General features: G+C 41.3%; 1 protein-coding gene across 2 annotated transcripts in view; it reads right to left on the reverse strand.

Moving 5' to 3' along the window:
- Window positions 1–18,859, reverse strand: part of IL13RA1 (interleukin 13 receptor subunit alpha 1) — a 76,381-nt gene that overhangs the window by 51,950 nt on the left and 5,572 nt on the right. For both annotated transcript variants that reach the window (XM_070292113.1, XM_070292114.1), the window contains 3 exons: window positions 17,637–17,776; window positions 11,769–11,907; window positions 10,407–10,527 (listed from right to left, as the gene is read on the reverse strand). In XM_070292113.1, the coding sequence (XP_070148214.1) occupies window positions 10,407–10,527; window positions 11,769–11,907; window positions 17,637–17,776 (400 nt within the window). The remainder of the gene's footprint in view (window positions 1–10,406; window positions 10,528–11,768; window positions 11,908–17,636; window positions 17,777–18,859) is intronic.

Genomic DNA, 18,859 nt, shown 5'->3' on the forward strand with positions numbered 1-18,859 from the left:
TGATGACCTACAAGACCTTCTAGAACTAACACCCAAAAAAGATGTCCTTTTCATCATAGCAGACTGGAATACAAAAGTAGGAAGATAAGAGATACCTGGAGTAACAGGAAAGTTTGGCCTTGGACTACAAAATGAAGCAAGGCAAAGGTTAACAGAGTTTTGCCAACAGAATCCACTGGTCATAGCAAACACTGTCTTCCAACAACACAAGAGACGATTCTGCACATGGACATCACCTTATGGTCCCTACCAAAATCAGACATTATATTCTTTGCAGCCAAAGATGGAGAAGCTCTATACAGTCAGTAAAAACAAGACCGGGAGCTGACTGTGGCTCAGATCATGACTCCTTATTGCAAAATTAAGACTTAAATTGAAGAAAGTAGGGAAAAACCACTAGACCATTCAGGTATGAGCTAAATCAAATCGCTTACGATTATACAGCAGAAGTGACAAATAGATTCAAGGGATTAGATCTGATAGACAGAGTGCTGGAAGAACTATGGACAGAGGTTCATGACATTGTACAGGAGGTAATGATCAAGACCATCCTGAAGAAAATAAAAGGCAAAATGGTTGTCTGAGGAAGCCGTACAAATAGCTGAGAAAAGAAGAGAAGCTAAAGGCAAAGGAGAAGAGGAAAGATATACCCATTTGAATGCAGAGTTCCAAAGAATAGCAAGGAGAGATAAGAAAGCCTTCTTCAGTGATCAATGCAAAGAAATAGAGGAAAACAAAAGAATGGGGAAGACTAGAGATCTCTTCAAGAAAATGAGAGATACCAAGGGAACATTTCATGCAAAGATGGTCACAATAAAGGACAAAAATGATATGGACCTAACAGAAGCAAAAGATATTAAGAAGAGGGGGCAAGAATACACAGAAGAACTGTACAAAAATTATCTTCATGACCCAGATAATCATGATGATGTGATCATTCACCTAGAGCCAGACATCCTAGAATGTGAAGTCAAGTGGGCCTTAGAAAGCATCACTATGAACAGAGCTAGTGAAGGTGACGGAATTCCAGCTGAGCTATTTCAAATCCTAAATGATAATGCTGTGAAAGTGCTGCACTCAATATGCCAGCAAATTTGGAAAACACAGCAGTGGTCACAGGACTGTAAAAGGTCCATTTTCATTCCAATCTCCAAAAAAGGCAATGCCCAAGAATGTTCAAACTACTGCACAATCGCACTCATTTCACACACTAGCAAAGTAATGTTCAAAATTATTCAAGCCAGGCTTCAACAGAACATGAATCAAGAACTTCCAGATGTTCAAGCTGGATTTAGAAAAGGCAGAGGAACCAGAGATCAAATTGCAAACATCCCTTGGATCACTTAAAAAGCAAGAGAGTTCCAGAAAAATCTACTTCTGGAACTATGCCAAAGCCTTTGACTGTGTGGATCAAAACAAACCCTGAAAAATTCTTAAAGAGATGGGAATACCAGACCACCTGACTTGCCTCCTAAGAAATCTGTATGCAGGTCAAGAAGCAATGTTAGAACCAGACTTAGAACAATGGACTGGTTCTAAATTGGAAAAGAAACACCTCAAGGCTGTATATTGTCAGCCTGCTTATTTAACTTATATGCAGAGTACATCATGTGAAATGGTGGGCTAGATGAAGCATAAACTGGAGTCAAGATTGCCGGGAGAAATATCAATAACCTCAGATAAGCAAACGGCACCATCCTTATGGCAGAAAGTGAAGAGGAACTAAAGAGCCTCTTGATGAAAGTGAAAGAGGAGACTGAAAAAGCTAGCTTAAAACTCAACATTCAAAATACAAAGATCATGCCATTTGGTCCCATCACTTCATGGGAAATAGATGGGGAAACAGTGGAAACAGTGAGAGACTTCTTGGGCTCCAAAATCACTGCAGATGGTGACTGCAGCCATGCAATTAAAATATGCTTGCTCCTTGGAAGAAAAGCTATGACCAACCTATACAGCATATTAAAAAGCAGACACATTACTTTGCCAACAAAGGTCCATCTAGTTAAAGCTATGGTTTTTCCAGTAGCCATGTATGGATGTGAGAGTTGGACCCTAAGGAAAGCTGAGCACCAAAGAACTGAAGCTTTTGAACTGTGGTGTTGGAGAAGACTCTTGAGAGTCCATTGGACTGCAAGGAGATCAAACCAGTCTATCCTAAAGGAAATCAATCATGAATATTCATTGGAAGGACTGATGCTGATGCTGAAGCTGAAGCTCCAATACTTTGGCCACCTAAAGTGAAGAACTGATTCATCGGAAAAGACCCTGATGCTGGGAAAGATTGAAGGCAGGAGGAAAAGAAGATGATAGAGGATGAGATGGTTGGATGGTATCACCAACTTAATGGACATGAGTTTGAGCAAACTCTGGGAGATGGTGAAGGACAAGGAAGCCTGACGTGCTAGATTCCATAGGGTTGCATAGAGCCGGACACAACTGAGTGGCTGAACTGAACTGAACCACTGCCAGATCAATGTTCCATAGCATGAGGTCTTTCTAAGTGTCTTACTCTACTGTGTGGCTCTAAATGCTGATATCTTCTTTCTCATTTCCGAAAACCTCTACATAGACCTTTCCTCAGTGATCATCCAGCACAGTACAGGCAGACAGAATGTGCTCATTACACTTTTTGTCTAGGTTATCAAAGGATTCTCTTTTATAGTAACTAGGAGAATACACAGAGTCAAGCCTTACATCATCAGTCACAAGGGAGATGTGCAAACGTTCTGCAGAAAAGGAAGACAATTTAGAAAATGAACTAAGAGGAAAGAGTCCCAAACCCTTGATTTGTTTACTTTAGAATCATCTGTGGTCATTTGAAAAATGCAGGTCACTCAACCCCTCTCCCAGAGAATCCTACTTAGAAGGTTTTGCCCAGGGACTAAGATAAGCATTTTGACAGCAATTCTCTAGGGGACTCTGCTACAAATCCAGTCTTATAAAAAGCAGATCTTTCCCATAAATACAGTCAATTGATCTCTGACAAAGGAGCAAAGGCAATACATTGGAGCACAAATAGTCTCTTCAACAAATGGTGCTGGAACAACTGGGTATCCACATGTGAAAAAAAAAAATCTCGTCACATACCTTATATTCTTCACAAAGCTAAACTCACAATGGATCACAGACCTAAATGTAAAGTGCAAAACTATAAACCTCCTAGGAGATAACATAGAAGAAAACCTAGACAATCTTGGGTATGGTGATGACTTTTTAGATACAACATCCAAGGCATGATCTTTAAAAGAAATAACTGATAAGCTGAATTTCATTAAAATTAAATACTTCTGCAAAAGATAATATCAAGAGAATAAGAAAAGAAGCCAAACACTGGAGGGGTGGGAGAGAAAATATATGCAAAAGATACATGTGATAAAGGGCTGTTAGTCAATAATACAAAGAACTCATAAAACTGAACAATAAAGCAAAATACTCAACTAAAAAATGAGCCAAAGATCTTCACAGACACTCCACCAAAGACATACAGATGACAAATAAGGACATATCATCAGAGAAATGCAAATGAAAGCAACAAGATACCACTACACACCGGTCAGAATGCCCATAATCCAGATATCAGCAGTATCAAATGCTGATGAGGATGTGGAGCAACAGGAACTCTTGCTCATTGCTGGTGGGAATACAGAATGGTACAGCCACTTTGGAAGATAGTTTCTTACAAAACCAAACATGTTCCTACCATATGATTAGTAATTGTGCTCTCTGTTATTTATCAAAAGAAATTGAGACCTTATATCTACATAAAAACTGGCATACAAAAGTTTAAAGCAGCTTTATTCATCATTGCCAAAGCTTGGAAGCAATCAAGATGTCCTTTAGTCACTAAATGGATACATAAGCTGTGATACATCCAGACAGTGAAATATTATTCAGCACCAAAAAGAAATGAACTGTCAAGCCAGGAAAAGATATGGAGGACTGTTACATGTGTATTATTAAGTGAAAGAAGTCCATCTGAAAATGCTACATACTGTCTGATTCCAACCAGATGAAATCCTGGAAAAGACAAAACTAGGAGAATAAACAAATCAATGGTTGCCAGGGGTTGGGGTAGGGGAGAGATGAATTAGTGGAACACAGAGGATTTTTAGGGCAATGAAAGTACTCTGTATGGTAATTCTAACAATGGATATATGTCATACATTTGTCCAAACCCATAAAATGTAGAAGACCAAGAGTGTGCCCTAATATAAACTATACAGAATTCCGGTGGTGATGATATATATCAATGTAGCTTCATCAGTTGTAACAAATGTACTATTGATGAGGGGTTGATAATGGTGGAAGCTATTATTGTAGGGGCAGTGGGTATATAGAAAATCTCTGTACCTTCCTCTCAATTTTGTTGTAAACCTAGAACTGCTTTAAATAATGTCTTTTTAAAAAAACAAAAACAAAAAAAATTTTTAATTCAGATCTAATGTATTTACTTCTTCAAAGGCTGTTCAAAGAAATGCTTCAATATAGAAAGTGACCTTGTCCTTTAAGAGATAGTATATAAATTTTTTCTCCTAGTTGTTGGCCCCTGTGGTTCATGAATGAAAACAGTTTTTTAAAAACTAAGTTACAGCCATGACTAGTTTTTAGATCAGACAGGCCTGAAATGTTTTGCACCCATACAGAAATAGAAACTGAAGAAACTTACAACATTATTGTTACATAACTAAAGAGAACTATGTAGAAAGTTAATTTTTTTCAATAATGAAAGGAACTCCTCTAATGAGTAACCTTTGAGATTCCTTTTTCATTGTACCCTGGGTATTTCACATATTCTCATGGAATCCAAATAAGAAATTTGTAAAAAATCTTCTGTTGTACTTTAGAAAAAATAACAAAAGGGAAAATACTGATTTTGAAGAGAAAATTTTTAAAATCTTGTGAAAGATTAGATGATAACCTAAGATAGGAGGCATTTGAGTGCTTCCTGTTAAAAACCACGCACTGAAATCCACAAAATCACGCTGCGGGACAGAAGGAGGAAATGGACAAATTAAAGACTATTTCCTGCACTCTAAAGATGATTAGTTTGTTAAGAAATTCCCTAAAATTCATTGGCTTGGCTAGTCTGTAGCTATTAAGGTCAGGCTCCCTTCAATGCCAGACTATCCCTGAAGGACTGGAAGTCATCGCCCTGGGGCTTCAAAATGACTCCACGTTTTTCTGACTGGAGATTAGGGAAACAGTCTCTGGCAGTTTGTTTGACGTGATTTTAAACTGGTACTTAAACCAATTCTGACTGTTTGATAATGAATGAGCCATTATCTTTCTTCTGTGGTTTTGATTGGAAAGGATCTCTCTAGGGGACAGCGGGGAGGAAGAGGTGTGGGCTAGGTGCCAATTCTGTGAGGTGGTGGAAGAGGTCAGTTCTGTGTACTGGCTGCATCCTCAAGGGAGTGGGGATGAATAATTAAAAAACCATATAGCTAGCACGTATTGTATGCTATACGGGCTTCCCTGGTGGCTCAGACGGTAAAGCGTCTGCCTGCAGTGCGGGAGACGGGGGTTGGATCCCTGGGTTGGGAAGATCCCCTGGAGAAGGAAATGGTAACCCACTCCAGTATTCTTGCCTGGAAAATTCCATGGACTGAGGAGCCTGGTGGGCTACAGTCCATGGGGTCGCAAAGAGTTAGACACGACTGAGCGACTTCACTTTCACTTTCATTGCATGCTTACTCTACAGATGTTAGCAATTAGGCCAACTCCAAATACTCTTCATATAACAGCCCTCAAAACATCCTTAAGAGGCAGCACTATTGTTACTACTCCCATTTTACAGATTACAAAACGGAGGCTGAAAGAAAAGTGATTTGCCCCAAATCACACTGCTAGTAAGAAAGAGAGTCAGGATTTGAACCCAAGCAGTATGGCTCCAGAAAAGAGAATAAGGTGGTAAGGGCAAAAGATACAGAATTTATACCAGCCTGCCCAATAAAATTTTCTGGGATTATGGAAATTTGTGCTGTCTGGTACAGGAGCCACTAGCCATATGTGAAATTGGCTAGTAAAACTGAGCAACTTAAGTTTTAATTTGATTTAATTTTGATTAATTTAAATTAAAATGTAAACATAGTCATGTGTGACTAATGGCTCTTGTATCAGACAGTACAGGTCTATGTTATAGGAAGAGTCCATGCTGATGACCGACTCTGGGAATGTGTATGACAAGAAGTGGTGTCCCTGCTGCATTCCCCCCACCACTGGGTGTCAGCGAACCCCCACTACCTTGGGATGGATGCCATCCCATGGCTGTAGCTTATCCCTGCACCACAGCATGAACTAAGGGCTGAAAGCTAGCCAACCAGCCCAAGCACCGTCTGCGATCAGCTTTGGTAAGATGCTGCATCAGCCCTGAAGTTGAACACTTCAGTCCAGAGGAAGAAGAATGCCTTCTTATTTGGTTGGGCCAGTTTTTGATAATTTATTCATCCAGAGGGGATGCTGGTCTTGTAATCTGCACTAAGATTCATTTTGTGCTGGTATATGCCCCAAGGTGGGGCTTTCCAGGTGGCTCAATGGTAAAGAATCCACCTACCAATGGAGGAAATGCAGGTTTGATCCTTGGCTCGGGAAGATCCCCTGGAAGAGGAAATGGCAACCTACTCCAGTATTCTTGCCTAGAAAATTCCATGTACAGAGGAGCCTGGCAGGCTACAGTCAGTGGGGCCACAGGGAGTCAAACACAACTGAGTGAGCACGACACACTACTATATATAAAACAGATAACTAATGAGGACTCGCAGGAGATGTGGGTTTGATTTCTGGGTCTGGAAGTTCTCCTGGAGGAGGAAATAGCAACCCATTCCAGTATTCTTGCCTGGGATAACCCCATGGGCAGAGAAGCCTGGTGGGCTACAGTCCATGGGGTTGTAAAAGAGTCAGACACAACTGAGCGACTAAATAACAACACATGCTCCAAGGCACTTCCCTAAATTTGTCTAATAAGAACTCCAAGGGCTAGGCTATCTTCTCTCTCAGAGCTACCCTAATTTCTATATTTGGGCTACTTTCCTGCACAGTCTGCCATGGATTGAGATAAAGTTTTAAGACTTCTTCCCTTCCTTTCCCTGCCCCAGTTAAAGACAGATTCTTTGAAGGTTTTCCGTGTGATTTTACCAATAACAACTCTAGGAAAATCAAGAGGAATTAATAGCATAATAAACTCAGGGATCCTAAGCCTATAGTAACGGCTCTCTCCAGACTTCACCAAAACATCACCAGGGCCAGGCTGCTTCTTTTAAGGCTTAGTTCTTGGGGAGGCAGATCTACTCCATCCTTCTCTCTTTTTATTCCTGAATTATAATGCTCCTGTGGAGAAGGCAATGGCACTCCACTCCAGTACTCTTGCCTGGAAAATCCCACGGGCAGAGGAGCCTGGAAGGCTGCAGTCCATGGGGTCGCTGAGGGTTGGACACAACTGAGCGACTTCACTTTCACTTTTCACTTGCATGCACCGGAGAAGGAAATGGCAACCCACTCCAGTGTTCTTGCCTGGAGAATCCCAGGGACGGGGAGCCTGGTGGGCTGCCCTCTATGGGGTCACACAGAGTCAGACACGACTGAAGTGATATGACTTATGATAATGGTCCTGAGTTGCTTATCCTTGCCCCCTAAGTCCTCACCCCAATCCTGAATGTTGTCATCCAAACGTTCAAAAAACCTATTCAGAGCACCTCCCGTGTGTCAGGCATGGGGTGTGGGGGAATAAGGCACAGCCCCTGCTCTCAAGGGAGACGGTAGCCTGGAGAGGATGACCACTAAGTAAACAGGAAATGACAACGCAATGCGCTGAGTATTATGACACAGGAAAGTACAAGGTACTATGGTACATGACAACCGGGCACGTACCTAGGCTAGAGAGGTCAAGGAAGGCTTTCCAGAAGGGAAGAGATGCCTGAGCTGAGATAAGGACAAGTTAGAAACGTCCAGGTGAACAGGCAAGGCCTGGGCCACAAGGGCATGCAGAGTGCTTCCACTATTCTGCCTGAATGTTGGGTCTGTATGCCACTCTTCTGTTTGAGTGTCTGAAGAGTGAGTTTGAGGAACTGAAAGAAGTTCAGTGTGGGTTGGGTGGTGGGTGCAGGATGACACTGAGGCGACAGAGCCAGTTAGGAGGGCGAGCATAAAAGGCTTTGTTGCTCCTGCTGATGAGTTTGGACTTTAGCCCGTAGGCGCCAGGAACCACTGAAGGGCTTAAAGCAAAGGAGAAGCAACAGGTACCACCAGCAGGCATGTGAAACTGCAAACCTCACATGAAAATGATCTGTACTGGGGAGTCAGGGGGACTCCAGACTGAACCACGTGAATTCAATGCTGTCTGCCTTCACCTGCAGTGCCCCTCAACTTGCCTGGGAGCACCTCTGGGGACAGGGGAAGAGAGGGAATGACAACCTCCAGGCCACCTGGGAGGTTTCCGTTAAAAAACTCATGTGATTTTTTGGTGTCCTATTCCATGATATAGCCATGAGGGTTGTCACGTACCAAAAGTATTCCTACTTTTCATCCAGTCATTGGGCAAAATGGACATTCCAGGATAAAGGCCCTGTTCATCCTATAACTTCGGAAGTTCTGGATGTGGCCCTCCATAGCCCACTCTCTCAGAAACAGTGTGAATGAGTGACAGGTGGGGGGACAAAGCCACGTGCAGGGCACTCTGCCAACATCAGATTTCCTGCTTCCCTAGCTGGAATCACATAAACTAAATACTCCCGGTCCTGAGACCATTCTGCCTCAGCGCCAACCTCCAGCCTCAGAGACACTTCCCTATCTGGCAGTCCACCCCTTCAGCAATGCCTCTCACCTCACTCCACCACCATGTCAAGCTCCACCCTCACTTCTCACAGAGCCTGTCTACGCTTCTGCAAGCCTCCAGCATGTACTCTCCTTTCTACATGGACTACTGTGTCCAGCGCTGTCACCTCTACAATGAAGCTTCAGGAGTAAAGAGACGGCTTTCTTATCTCTGCTCACCATTCAGAGCTTTACCCACTATGTATGCTCAGGTTTTACTAAATTCAGTTGATTAACCTGGTTCTTTCTTACCTGTTCTGTTGTTAATAAGCAATTCTAGGCTCCAAAGGAAAGGAAATAATGAAAGATTAATTTAGAAATTTAACAAATTTTGTAGATACAGTCACACATAGGAAATATAAGTCATTCTCTGGGGCACTAAACTACTTTTTAACTCTGGGAATGATATAATTTTCCTTTTGAAAGATAAAAACCAATCATTCATATATTGCTTGTGAGAATATAAAACAATACAGTTACTCTAGAAAATAATTTGGTGGTTTTTTAATAAAACTAAATATGCAATTACCATATGATCCAGCAATTATACCCTAAGGCATTTGTTCCAGAGAACTGAAAAGTGATATTCACATAAAAACCTGAACATGAATATTTATATCTGCTTTCTTCATACTTGCAAAAAAATTGAAAATAACCAAGATATCCTTTAGTGAATAAAAGGTTAAACAAACTGATACATCCATATCATAGAACACCACTCAGCAAGAAAAAGAAATGGACTATTGATATATACAACAGCTTGGATGGATCTCCAGAGTATTAGGCAGAGACTGAAAAATACAGTCAGCCTCTGACAGTTATTAATATATTTTGTATGATTCTGTTCCTGTTACATTCTTAAAATGACAAAATTATAGATGGAGAACAGATGAGTGGTTGCCAGACAGAGGTTAGAGACTTGGGGGAGAGGAGTGTGGGGAGAGGGGGTGCAGGAAGGAGGTGGGTGTAGCTATAAAAGGGCAACTTGGGACTTCCCTGGTGGTCCAGTGGCTAAGATTCCTCACTCTCAATGCAGGGGGCCTGGGTTTGATCCCTGGTCAGGGAACTAGATCCCACATAACACAACTAAAGATCTCTCATGTAGCCACTAACATCAGGTGCAGCCAAACAGATTAACTGATTTTTAAAAATAAATAAAAGGGCAACTAGAGGGCTCCTTGTGGTAATGGAACTGTTCTGCATCTTTGCATATGATAAAACTGCATAGAACTACACACACATCCAAATGCCTGGACGGAACACTGGTTAAATTGGAATAAAGTCAGTGGACTATACCAATGTCAATTTTCTGGTTTTAATACTGCACCCTATATATGAGATGTTACCATTGAAAGCAACTGGGTAAAGGGTAGATGGGATCTCTTTGGATATTTTTTGAAACATACCAGTGGATCTATAATTATTTTTCAAGGTTTTTTTTTTTAATGAGACACCAAAAGCAGATGCATTTTTCATTAGAGCAAACTATAGAAAGGAATAGGGTATTCTGTTTACATTTTAACTAGGTTAGTTTCAAAGGTTCCCAATGCAATCACAGTCAGTCCCTCTGCAGTAAGTGTACTGTCCATACTCACCAGTAGTATAGAGTGTAGTTAGTGTCAGGACTTGTATTCCTTCCAGGGAGCCAAGTGCACTTCATGTACCTCAGGTTGTGCCAAATGCATTGGAGCTCAGTAACAGCAGACTCAGGATCACCTAGAACATCCAGCCGAGAGTTTACGACTGTCCTCTCCTTGTAGTGCCAGCTAGCCAATCACTCTGAGAGCTCAGGGTGATGGGAGTGCTTCAGGCTGCTTCTCCAGAAAGCTGACCCCTAACCTCTCAGTCCCATTTGACCCAGAAGGCACCCAGGAGGGAGAAAACTCAAATCTAATTTGCTCACAACTTTCTCTCTCATCTCCTCAGATTAAGAAGACATCTTTACTATCGAGGGAACTTAACTCTTGTACTCCTAACTGGAGAGAGAGTTTAAAGGGCAAACAACATTTCAATCATAGGAAATGACTATGAAGTTTCCCAAATGAATGTGAAAACATAAAAAAACCATTATATCTACTTGTTGTTTAAAAAAATACATTTACTGAGTTATAATTTACCTTCCTGTCATTTGAGCAATACTGACATATCTTGTTTTAAAAATTAAACAAACATTCCTCTTGAAGCAATTTGGGGAAAGGTAAACAAAATATAACACTTGGTCACTGCCTATTGCGTGTTATGGTCTTAGGAGCTAGAAAATCTTATTGACCTGAAATCTCTAACTTTAGAAAGCCTTTTAAGTTATGTTATAATATCTCTAAATTAAATGCCTTTGTTTAAAATTCAAACCTGCTATCTCTCGTGATCCTTAAAAGGCTACTTTTTGTCATAATATAATTTTTTGTATCACCAACCACCTTTTGGTCATAATACAGTTTAGGCTTTATTCAGATTATTAAACTCCTTGGGAAATGAGAATAGGGGAGGTTAAGTTGTTATAAACCATGCTCCCAGCCTCTTACCCATACTGAATAATATTTTTGTTATTTTTTTAAGGCACTGGAACTAGGATCTGAAGATCTACAGCAACTCACTCAGTTTCCTTCTTCCTCATAAAATGAATCAGGATAATAACACACACCTTTGTCATTTCACAGAATAAGCTTAAGAAGCTCGATTCAGGGGAAAGGCATGTGTGCGCGTGCGTGTGTGCATGTGAGGGTGTGCCAGTGTGTATTATTTTCCAAATTATTCAGTACTCTATAACTACCAGGCATGGTCATTCAAGTTGTCTGTGAGCATCTCACAGTTATCAGTGTGTTGTCAGCATCTAGTACAAGTGCCTGACACTTATTAGACTCAAGTGTTTGAAAATGGAATGAATTAATGAACATAAGCAGGTAGATAATTTGGATGTATTCTCTAAATGCCAAGAGATAGTGTTTTCGGGTTGTTACCTTCAGGGGGCGAGATGCACTTTTCCACCAAAATGCTGGGCTTTTCACTTTCATTGGTGCTGCACTGGGACCCCACCTGCAGACAGATCCTCTCATTCAGGGGCACTTCTTTTGAACGATGAGTTTCTGGAGCAATTTTCTAAGGTGAAGAAATTTAAAAGGTATTGCTGTAGCCAATATACAGAAATACATTTATGTAATAAGACATTTGCATGCTGAAGTGTGTAAAGAAAATGAAAAGTTAGCAAATGGTATGCAGTTCAGTGATTCTCAACTGGGGGTGGTTCTGTTCTCCCACCCGTTGATGACATTTGTTGATGTCTAGAAACATGTTTAGTTGTCATAACTGGCGAGGGGAGGGCAGGGGGCAGAGTGAACTGCTACTGGCATCTAGTGGGCGGAGGCCAAGGATGCTGCTAAACCCTCTACAAGGCATAGGACAGCCTTCCCTCCCCCCACAACAAAGAATTATCCTACATTAAATGGCAGTAGTGCCACCATTGAGAAACCCTGATAGAAATAAGAGACAGTTCCACACATTTTCATGTATAAACATCATGACATTTTCTATAAACCTACCATGCTAACATGTCAACTATCTAAGAGCAATCTCAAAGGAAACACAGTGAGATTATCAAAATTCACTTCCAAGTAGACATAGTATAACATCAAGATTAAGGTCAAATGAACTCGTCTAAGAATCTGGCAACTCTGGTCACCTCTGAGGAGAGGAAGTAAAGAAGGGGAGCCTGAGGGCTGAGGAACGACTTTTCACCAAACATCTTTCTGCACTGACCGTTTTGATGATCTCACATAAACATAGGAGTGATAAGGGCTGACATGCACTGAGTGCAGCACACTCTTATTCTGAAAGGTAGATAAGCTTTGTGGAACCACAGAAAGCCAATTTATAGACAGCCTACAGATAATCACAAATCTTGTTATTATGATTTAGAATAACAAGAGTAAAGGACTCTTCAGGAAATTCACATTTTCCAAGGTGGCAGAGTTGGAATTATTAAGAATGGAGCTGCTTTTAATCAGAGTTTCAAGGAGCTTCCTGTTTTGTAATATTTTCTGACTCAAGTTGGAGACAGCATTTCCTTTTATATACGTGCTGAGAGCCATGAAGGGGAAATTTTGTCAGCGTTACCTCTATTTACCACTCTAAAGGGGCTACTCTGCTATTTCAGATGCCTGCCAGCAGCTGAGCATGAAGGTGACTGTGAGAGACTCTCAAAATGAGGACCCAAGGATGTCCTCTGAGAGGTAGCCAGCCAATCATCAAGCAACAAACCATAGCAAAGACACAGGGGAAAAAACAACACTTTTTGAGACACTGAATAGCTCTAAGGACTAGGCAAGACAGCACTCTAAAAGAGGAGTTCGTTGGTCAGCCCTGGAAGAAAAGAAAAAGAAATGTCTGCAAACAAAATTGTGATGGGGAGAAAAGGTGATTCGGTCCATGAACATTGAGTAGGTTTGTCCCAGCAGCAAAGCCATGCCTACCCTCAGTGGTGCCTCCAGCTATTCTGAGCCAAGTACATTTTCACAACAAATTCCTGACTCCTTGCCAAGGAACCTACTTATCATTTTGCTTTCCATACAGTTGCTGCCTACAGGGATGGAACATACCAGCTGTGCCAACAGAAGCCTCTTGAGACTGTTTCACCATTATTGTTCTCATGGTGAAGTAAGGAACTGGTCCTGGATTGATGAATGCATGCTGAGGAAATGAGGTTTCTCGAAAGACTCTTGAGAATGTTTTGACATTCTTGTTCCCATGATGAAGCAAGGAACTGGCCCTGGATTGATGAATGTGTGCTGAGGAAATGAGGTTTCTCAACCTGTGAAACTGACGACCAGTCCCAGGATTTTTGCTGATGATGGCAGGGAAGCTCTAAATGCACATTTCACCAACCACACTATTTTACTGAGCAAAAGTCCTATATACCCCTGAAGGAGCCGCCCTGACCAAGAATCCTTGATAATTCTTGTGTGGAAGCTGCGTTTGCCATTTGAGGACACCCAGGGGAAAATGCATGGTCAAATGCCATCAGTGAGAATCATCAATGAAAAATCTCAGTTATCTTATTATACTAGATATTGTTCCAGTGAGTGGGCTGAATTTTATTACACAAATATTTTTAATAAATAGAATTTCATAAATTAAAAACATACTTTAGTACCTAAATCTGAACCTTTTGTTTTGAGCAAATGAATAATAAAATAACTTAGAAAAGACATGGTTGGAGAAAAGATGAAATACTTAAATTCTCTTCTGAAGCTCAAGGCAAATAATATTAAACTGGCATGAATAAAGTAGGAATCTCAGTTGTCAATGACTGCCAAGTCAAGTGTGCCTCTCTCTATCAGACCAGGAACCAGATCACTCCCAGCAGATCTTGATGAAGTATGTCTGATGGCTTCCACGTGACTTTTGGCTGTGGTGACTCATTCAACTGGTAGCTGCTGTATGACATTATGCTCCACCCCGCAGAGAGTCTGGGCTCCTTTGAACATTTGTCAAAAATCAAGGCCAGAGTCCTGAGCTGATCCCTCCCCCTCAAGACCAATGTTCATTTGGCTAGGCTGCAGCTTTCCCAATTCCTAATCCTTTCTCAGAAGGAAAGGGGGGTCAGCTTGACCTTTAGCTTCTTTGGATGCCTAGACAGAACAACAGCCTTTTAATTTATTCACCAAGTGAGACTCACCTGTCTCTTGATGATGAAAGAAATCTAAAATCTGAGGCCAGATCCTTCTAATTGCCAGATTAGATATCGCTAAAACACTGGTGGAGGGCAGCCACTTGAACTAGTCTTCTATTTTTTTAAAAATTATCTACAATTCTCTATGTCTCATCTTAATGTTTCTCCAACCTGAAGACTGAAAATGACCTCAATGATTTACCTCATTTAGCAATTTGGGACCATTAGATGGTCACAAAAACACCATAACACATACAAACTATTATAATGCCACTGCATCAATATGCTTCAAAGCCTGGGCCTTCCCTGGTGTCTCAGTGGAAAAGAATCCACCTGCCAAGCAGGAGATGTGGGTTCAATCCCTGAGTCAGGAAGATCCCCTGGAGAAGAAAATGGCAATCCACACCAGTGTCCTTGCCTGAGAAATCCCATGGAGAGAGGAGCCTGGCAGGCTACAGCCCATGGGGTTGCAAAGAGTCAGACACGACTTAGTGACTAAACAATAACAATATATACATCCCAGTGTGGTCTCACGACATTAATGCTATATTCAAAGGACAGAGTGAGGGGAAGAAAATCTCTCCTGCCACTGATTCCCAGACTCAGGACTGTAAACTTCAAAAGGACCAGACAGGAAATCCCCCATCACTGATTGGAAGGGATAATCTGTGTTTATCACAGTCCTGATATTGGCAGCCTTCAATGATGCAAATGCCTGCAATAAATGAGTAGGCCTTAGGCAGAGGCCATGCTTTATAGGTCTCTTTGGGAGCAAGAGGGAGGGACCAAGATTAAACAATAATACTAGTCGAACCATACATATGACCTATAAAAGAAACAATTTTACATGATTCGATCTAACAGTAATCATAATAAAAGCTAACAGTTACTGAACACAAACTCTGTACCAGGTATATCACAAACATTATCTCCTTTCATAAATGTACATCGTTTATATGAAGTAAGTATTTTTACTAGCCTTCCCCCACCCCAGCCCAGCATTTTACAAACAAGAAAATGGAGGCTCAGGCTCAGAGAAGTTAAATGATTTGCCTGCCTAAGGCCACAAGACTTGAAAGCGAAAGAGACAAAATTTCCGACCCAATTCTGATTCGACTGCCTCCTAAAGTTACTTTTATGTCTAAGTTTCTGTAACTATACTGAGGAGTCAGCCCCATTTCTAGGCTGGCACGTCAGCATATCTAGTTGACTGATCCTTGAGCATGGCTGACAGGCTAATGAACAAGGCCCTGTTAGAAAGATGGTGACCTCTCCTGGGGTTTTCAGTTAGATTATTTAGGTGACACACTAACAAGGGTCTTTCCTGTAATTTCTCAAGGCTGAACTACCAGAAGCTTTCACTAAGACCCCAACTGTCTAAGGCCCATCCTTAGGAACAAGAGGAAGCCAACAATGTGAAAAGGGGAACTGGTCTACCAGAGTTTCACTGGCTTCCGCATTTGGAGGACCTCTCTTAAAAGGCAAATACTTGGAACTGACCAGCCTCTTATCAATCAACATCTAAACTACAATTAACACCTCTGTGGGAAGGCAGATTAGCAAGTTCCCCTCAGGAGGGAGAGCCCATTTCATCCTTTCTTCATTAAGCTTTCCCATACATTAGTTTTGGTGTCCCAGCAAGCCAGAGAAGTGTAAAGCCACAGTTTACACACAAGGAAATGAAGGCTCACAGAGGTTAAGGACTTTACCCCAGGCCACTGAGCTAGCAGCATGGTGCACTAACTAGTTCTCTGGACTCTTCCTGCCACCAAACTGCCTGGACGTGATGATTCCACAGTTCACTGAGCCGAAGTACTGTCATTAATAACAACTTCTCCTTGGCCTCCTCAAAATCCTGGGCAAATTCAATCCCAAACATCCTCCATCTTCCCCACCCACACACTGAAAGAAGAATCACCCCTCTTACATGGGAGGGGCATTGGTTCCAGGGCCTCCTGTAGACACCAAAATGTGTGGATGCTCAAGTCCTTTATTTAAAATGGCCTAGTGTTTGGATCTTCCCTGGTGGCTCAGACGGTAAAGCATCTGCCTACAATGCGGGAGACCTGGGTTCAATCCCTGGGTCGGGAAGATCTCCTGGAGAAAGAAATGGCAACCCACTCCAGTATTCTTGCCTGGAAAATCCCATGGATGGAGGAACCTGGTAGGCTACAGTCCATGGGGTCGCAAAGAGTCGGATACGACTGAGCGACTTCCTTACTCACTTCACTCAGTGTTTGCATATGACCTCTGCCCATCCTCTCCTATACTTAAATCATCTCTGGATGACTTATAATACCTAGTACAATGTAAATGATATGGAAATAGTTGACAGTTTGAAAAATTCAAGTTTTGCTTTGGAACTTTCTGGGATTTTTTTTTTTTCCTGAATATTTTCCACCTGTAGTTGGTTGAGTCTGCAGATGCAGAAACCAGAGTGTATACAGGTATAAAACAGTTCTGAACAGACAATATGGTGCTTTGAGGAACCTGTCAATTATAAGGGGCTACAAACCAATAAGGCTCTTAAGAGAAATTTAAGCTAAATACGATTATCATAAAGAATCCGAAATCTTGTTAACAAAAATTCACTGAAATTGGTTGTATATCCGACTGGGAAAAGCTGAAAGTTTCTCTCATTTTTCCTCAAACATCAGGGAATCTTCTAGTCAATCCCACCTGTCACGGACATCTTATTTTTTTCACTTTCCATATGGCCATTTTCTTTGGCATCACATAGATCTTGCATATCTACCTGTGCATGTGATTAATGAGATGGTAAATGAGAAAATTCCCTGAGAAACTGAGAGTCTTATATAAATACAATGCTTCAGGCAACAATACAGAAACCAATTTTAACATAATTAATTATTCATGGAGTGCCTATAGGAACCAATTTTAACATAATTAATTATTTATGGAGTGCCTAATAGACAATGATACCTAATATTTCCTAAGAGAGTAATAACCTCAATTGTATTTGATTAGCAAATATTTTTGATGTTCAGTTTTGGACATAGTTGTTTCCATAATTTTCCCAGTTAAAAAATTTGGACATGACTCAAACTAAAAACCTCACTTTGAAGTGAGATTAGAATGTAGCTCATTCTTAGCTCCAACTCACAGTTGTTCACAGTGTGATCTGTTCCAGAAAACTTACCTTATCCTGTTTGTTGCCAAAATGACTGAAATACTTTAGACTACAATTCGGACTGGCTCCCTCAGGAGGATTCCATGTCCATATGATGGTGCAGAGGTTTTCAACAGAAACACTCAAATTCGTCACAGGTGGCTGAGATTCTGTTCAAATCAAGCACAGGAAACACATTTATCAACAGCAGCCAGTGTTTTCAGTGGTTCATTTCATTTTTCCTCCAAGTCCTAGAGGCCAGGAATCATTAAACTGAGTTAATGAGAGTTAACATTTACTGACCCAGGTAGTATCCTAAGTACTCTCCACAAATGAATCTGCTCAGCCCTCACAACCTTAGAATACAGGGACTATCAGCTTGTAAAGATGAGGCGACCAAGACAAGGGCTTTGAGTCACTTGCCCAATATCCCATGGCTGGTAAATGACAGAGGTGAGATGCAAACCCAGGAAGTGTGGCTCCCATGCCGCATCACCTGCTATAGGGTGAACCCAGAGGACAGTATATTCTTAAACATCCAACTTTTCCTCCTGTGGGTATTTGGGGTCCCCTACACTTGCTCACCAAAGGGCACTCAATTATAGACACTTCCCTCTCAGCAGTTCTGTGAATGTGTTGAAGTGGCTCATCTTTAACTGTGCTTGCTAACATGACCTGGTAATTGGTTTTGCTATGCCTATTCCAAAGAAGTACTGAGAGAGACATTTAACAGCCCTGGTTGCTCCCTTGAGGTCTGACACTGAACAGCTGGAACTGTAGCTCTGGCAAATCTGAAGAGGGAAGAGAAGAGGAGAAACAGTGAACGAATGTCTTGAAAAATGTGTTTCATTTAGAGAAAACCCACCACTGTCTCCACCAAGTATTTACTGACTCTATTATTTTGGATTCAGCTTTAGGACCAGGGAAAGGAGTTTTCATGCTTCTGCCAAACGTAGGGAAAGAAACAGAGAGGGAAAGGAAATATCATTTCAAACTTTCCTGAGAACTTCTCCTGAGGCCAAGACTACCACAATCACCACTGGCCCCTCCCCCCCACCCCACAGAGACTGGATAAGGGCTTCTCTGTACTATCTTTGCAATTTTTCTATAAGTCGAAAATTACTGCAAAACTCAGTTATTTAATGGAAACTTAATCATTACTAATTACTTAAGAACTACAGCTATATTAACTTATCAATAGGTGGTTATATTTTATACTCTATGCCAACACTTTGGAGTGCTCTGGTCCTCTT

Source organism: Ovis canadensis, chromosome X (genome assembly GCF_042477335.2).
Source record: "Ovis canadensis isolate MfBH-ARS-UI-01 breed Bighorn chromosome X, ARS-UI_OviCan_v2, whole genome shotgun sequence".
In the NCBI taxonomy this organism is placed as follows: Eukaryota; Metazoa; Chordata; class Mammalia; order Artiodactyla; family Bovidae; genus Ovis; species Ovis canadensis.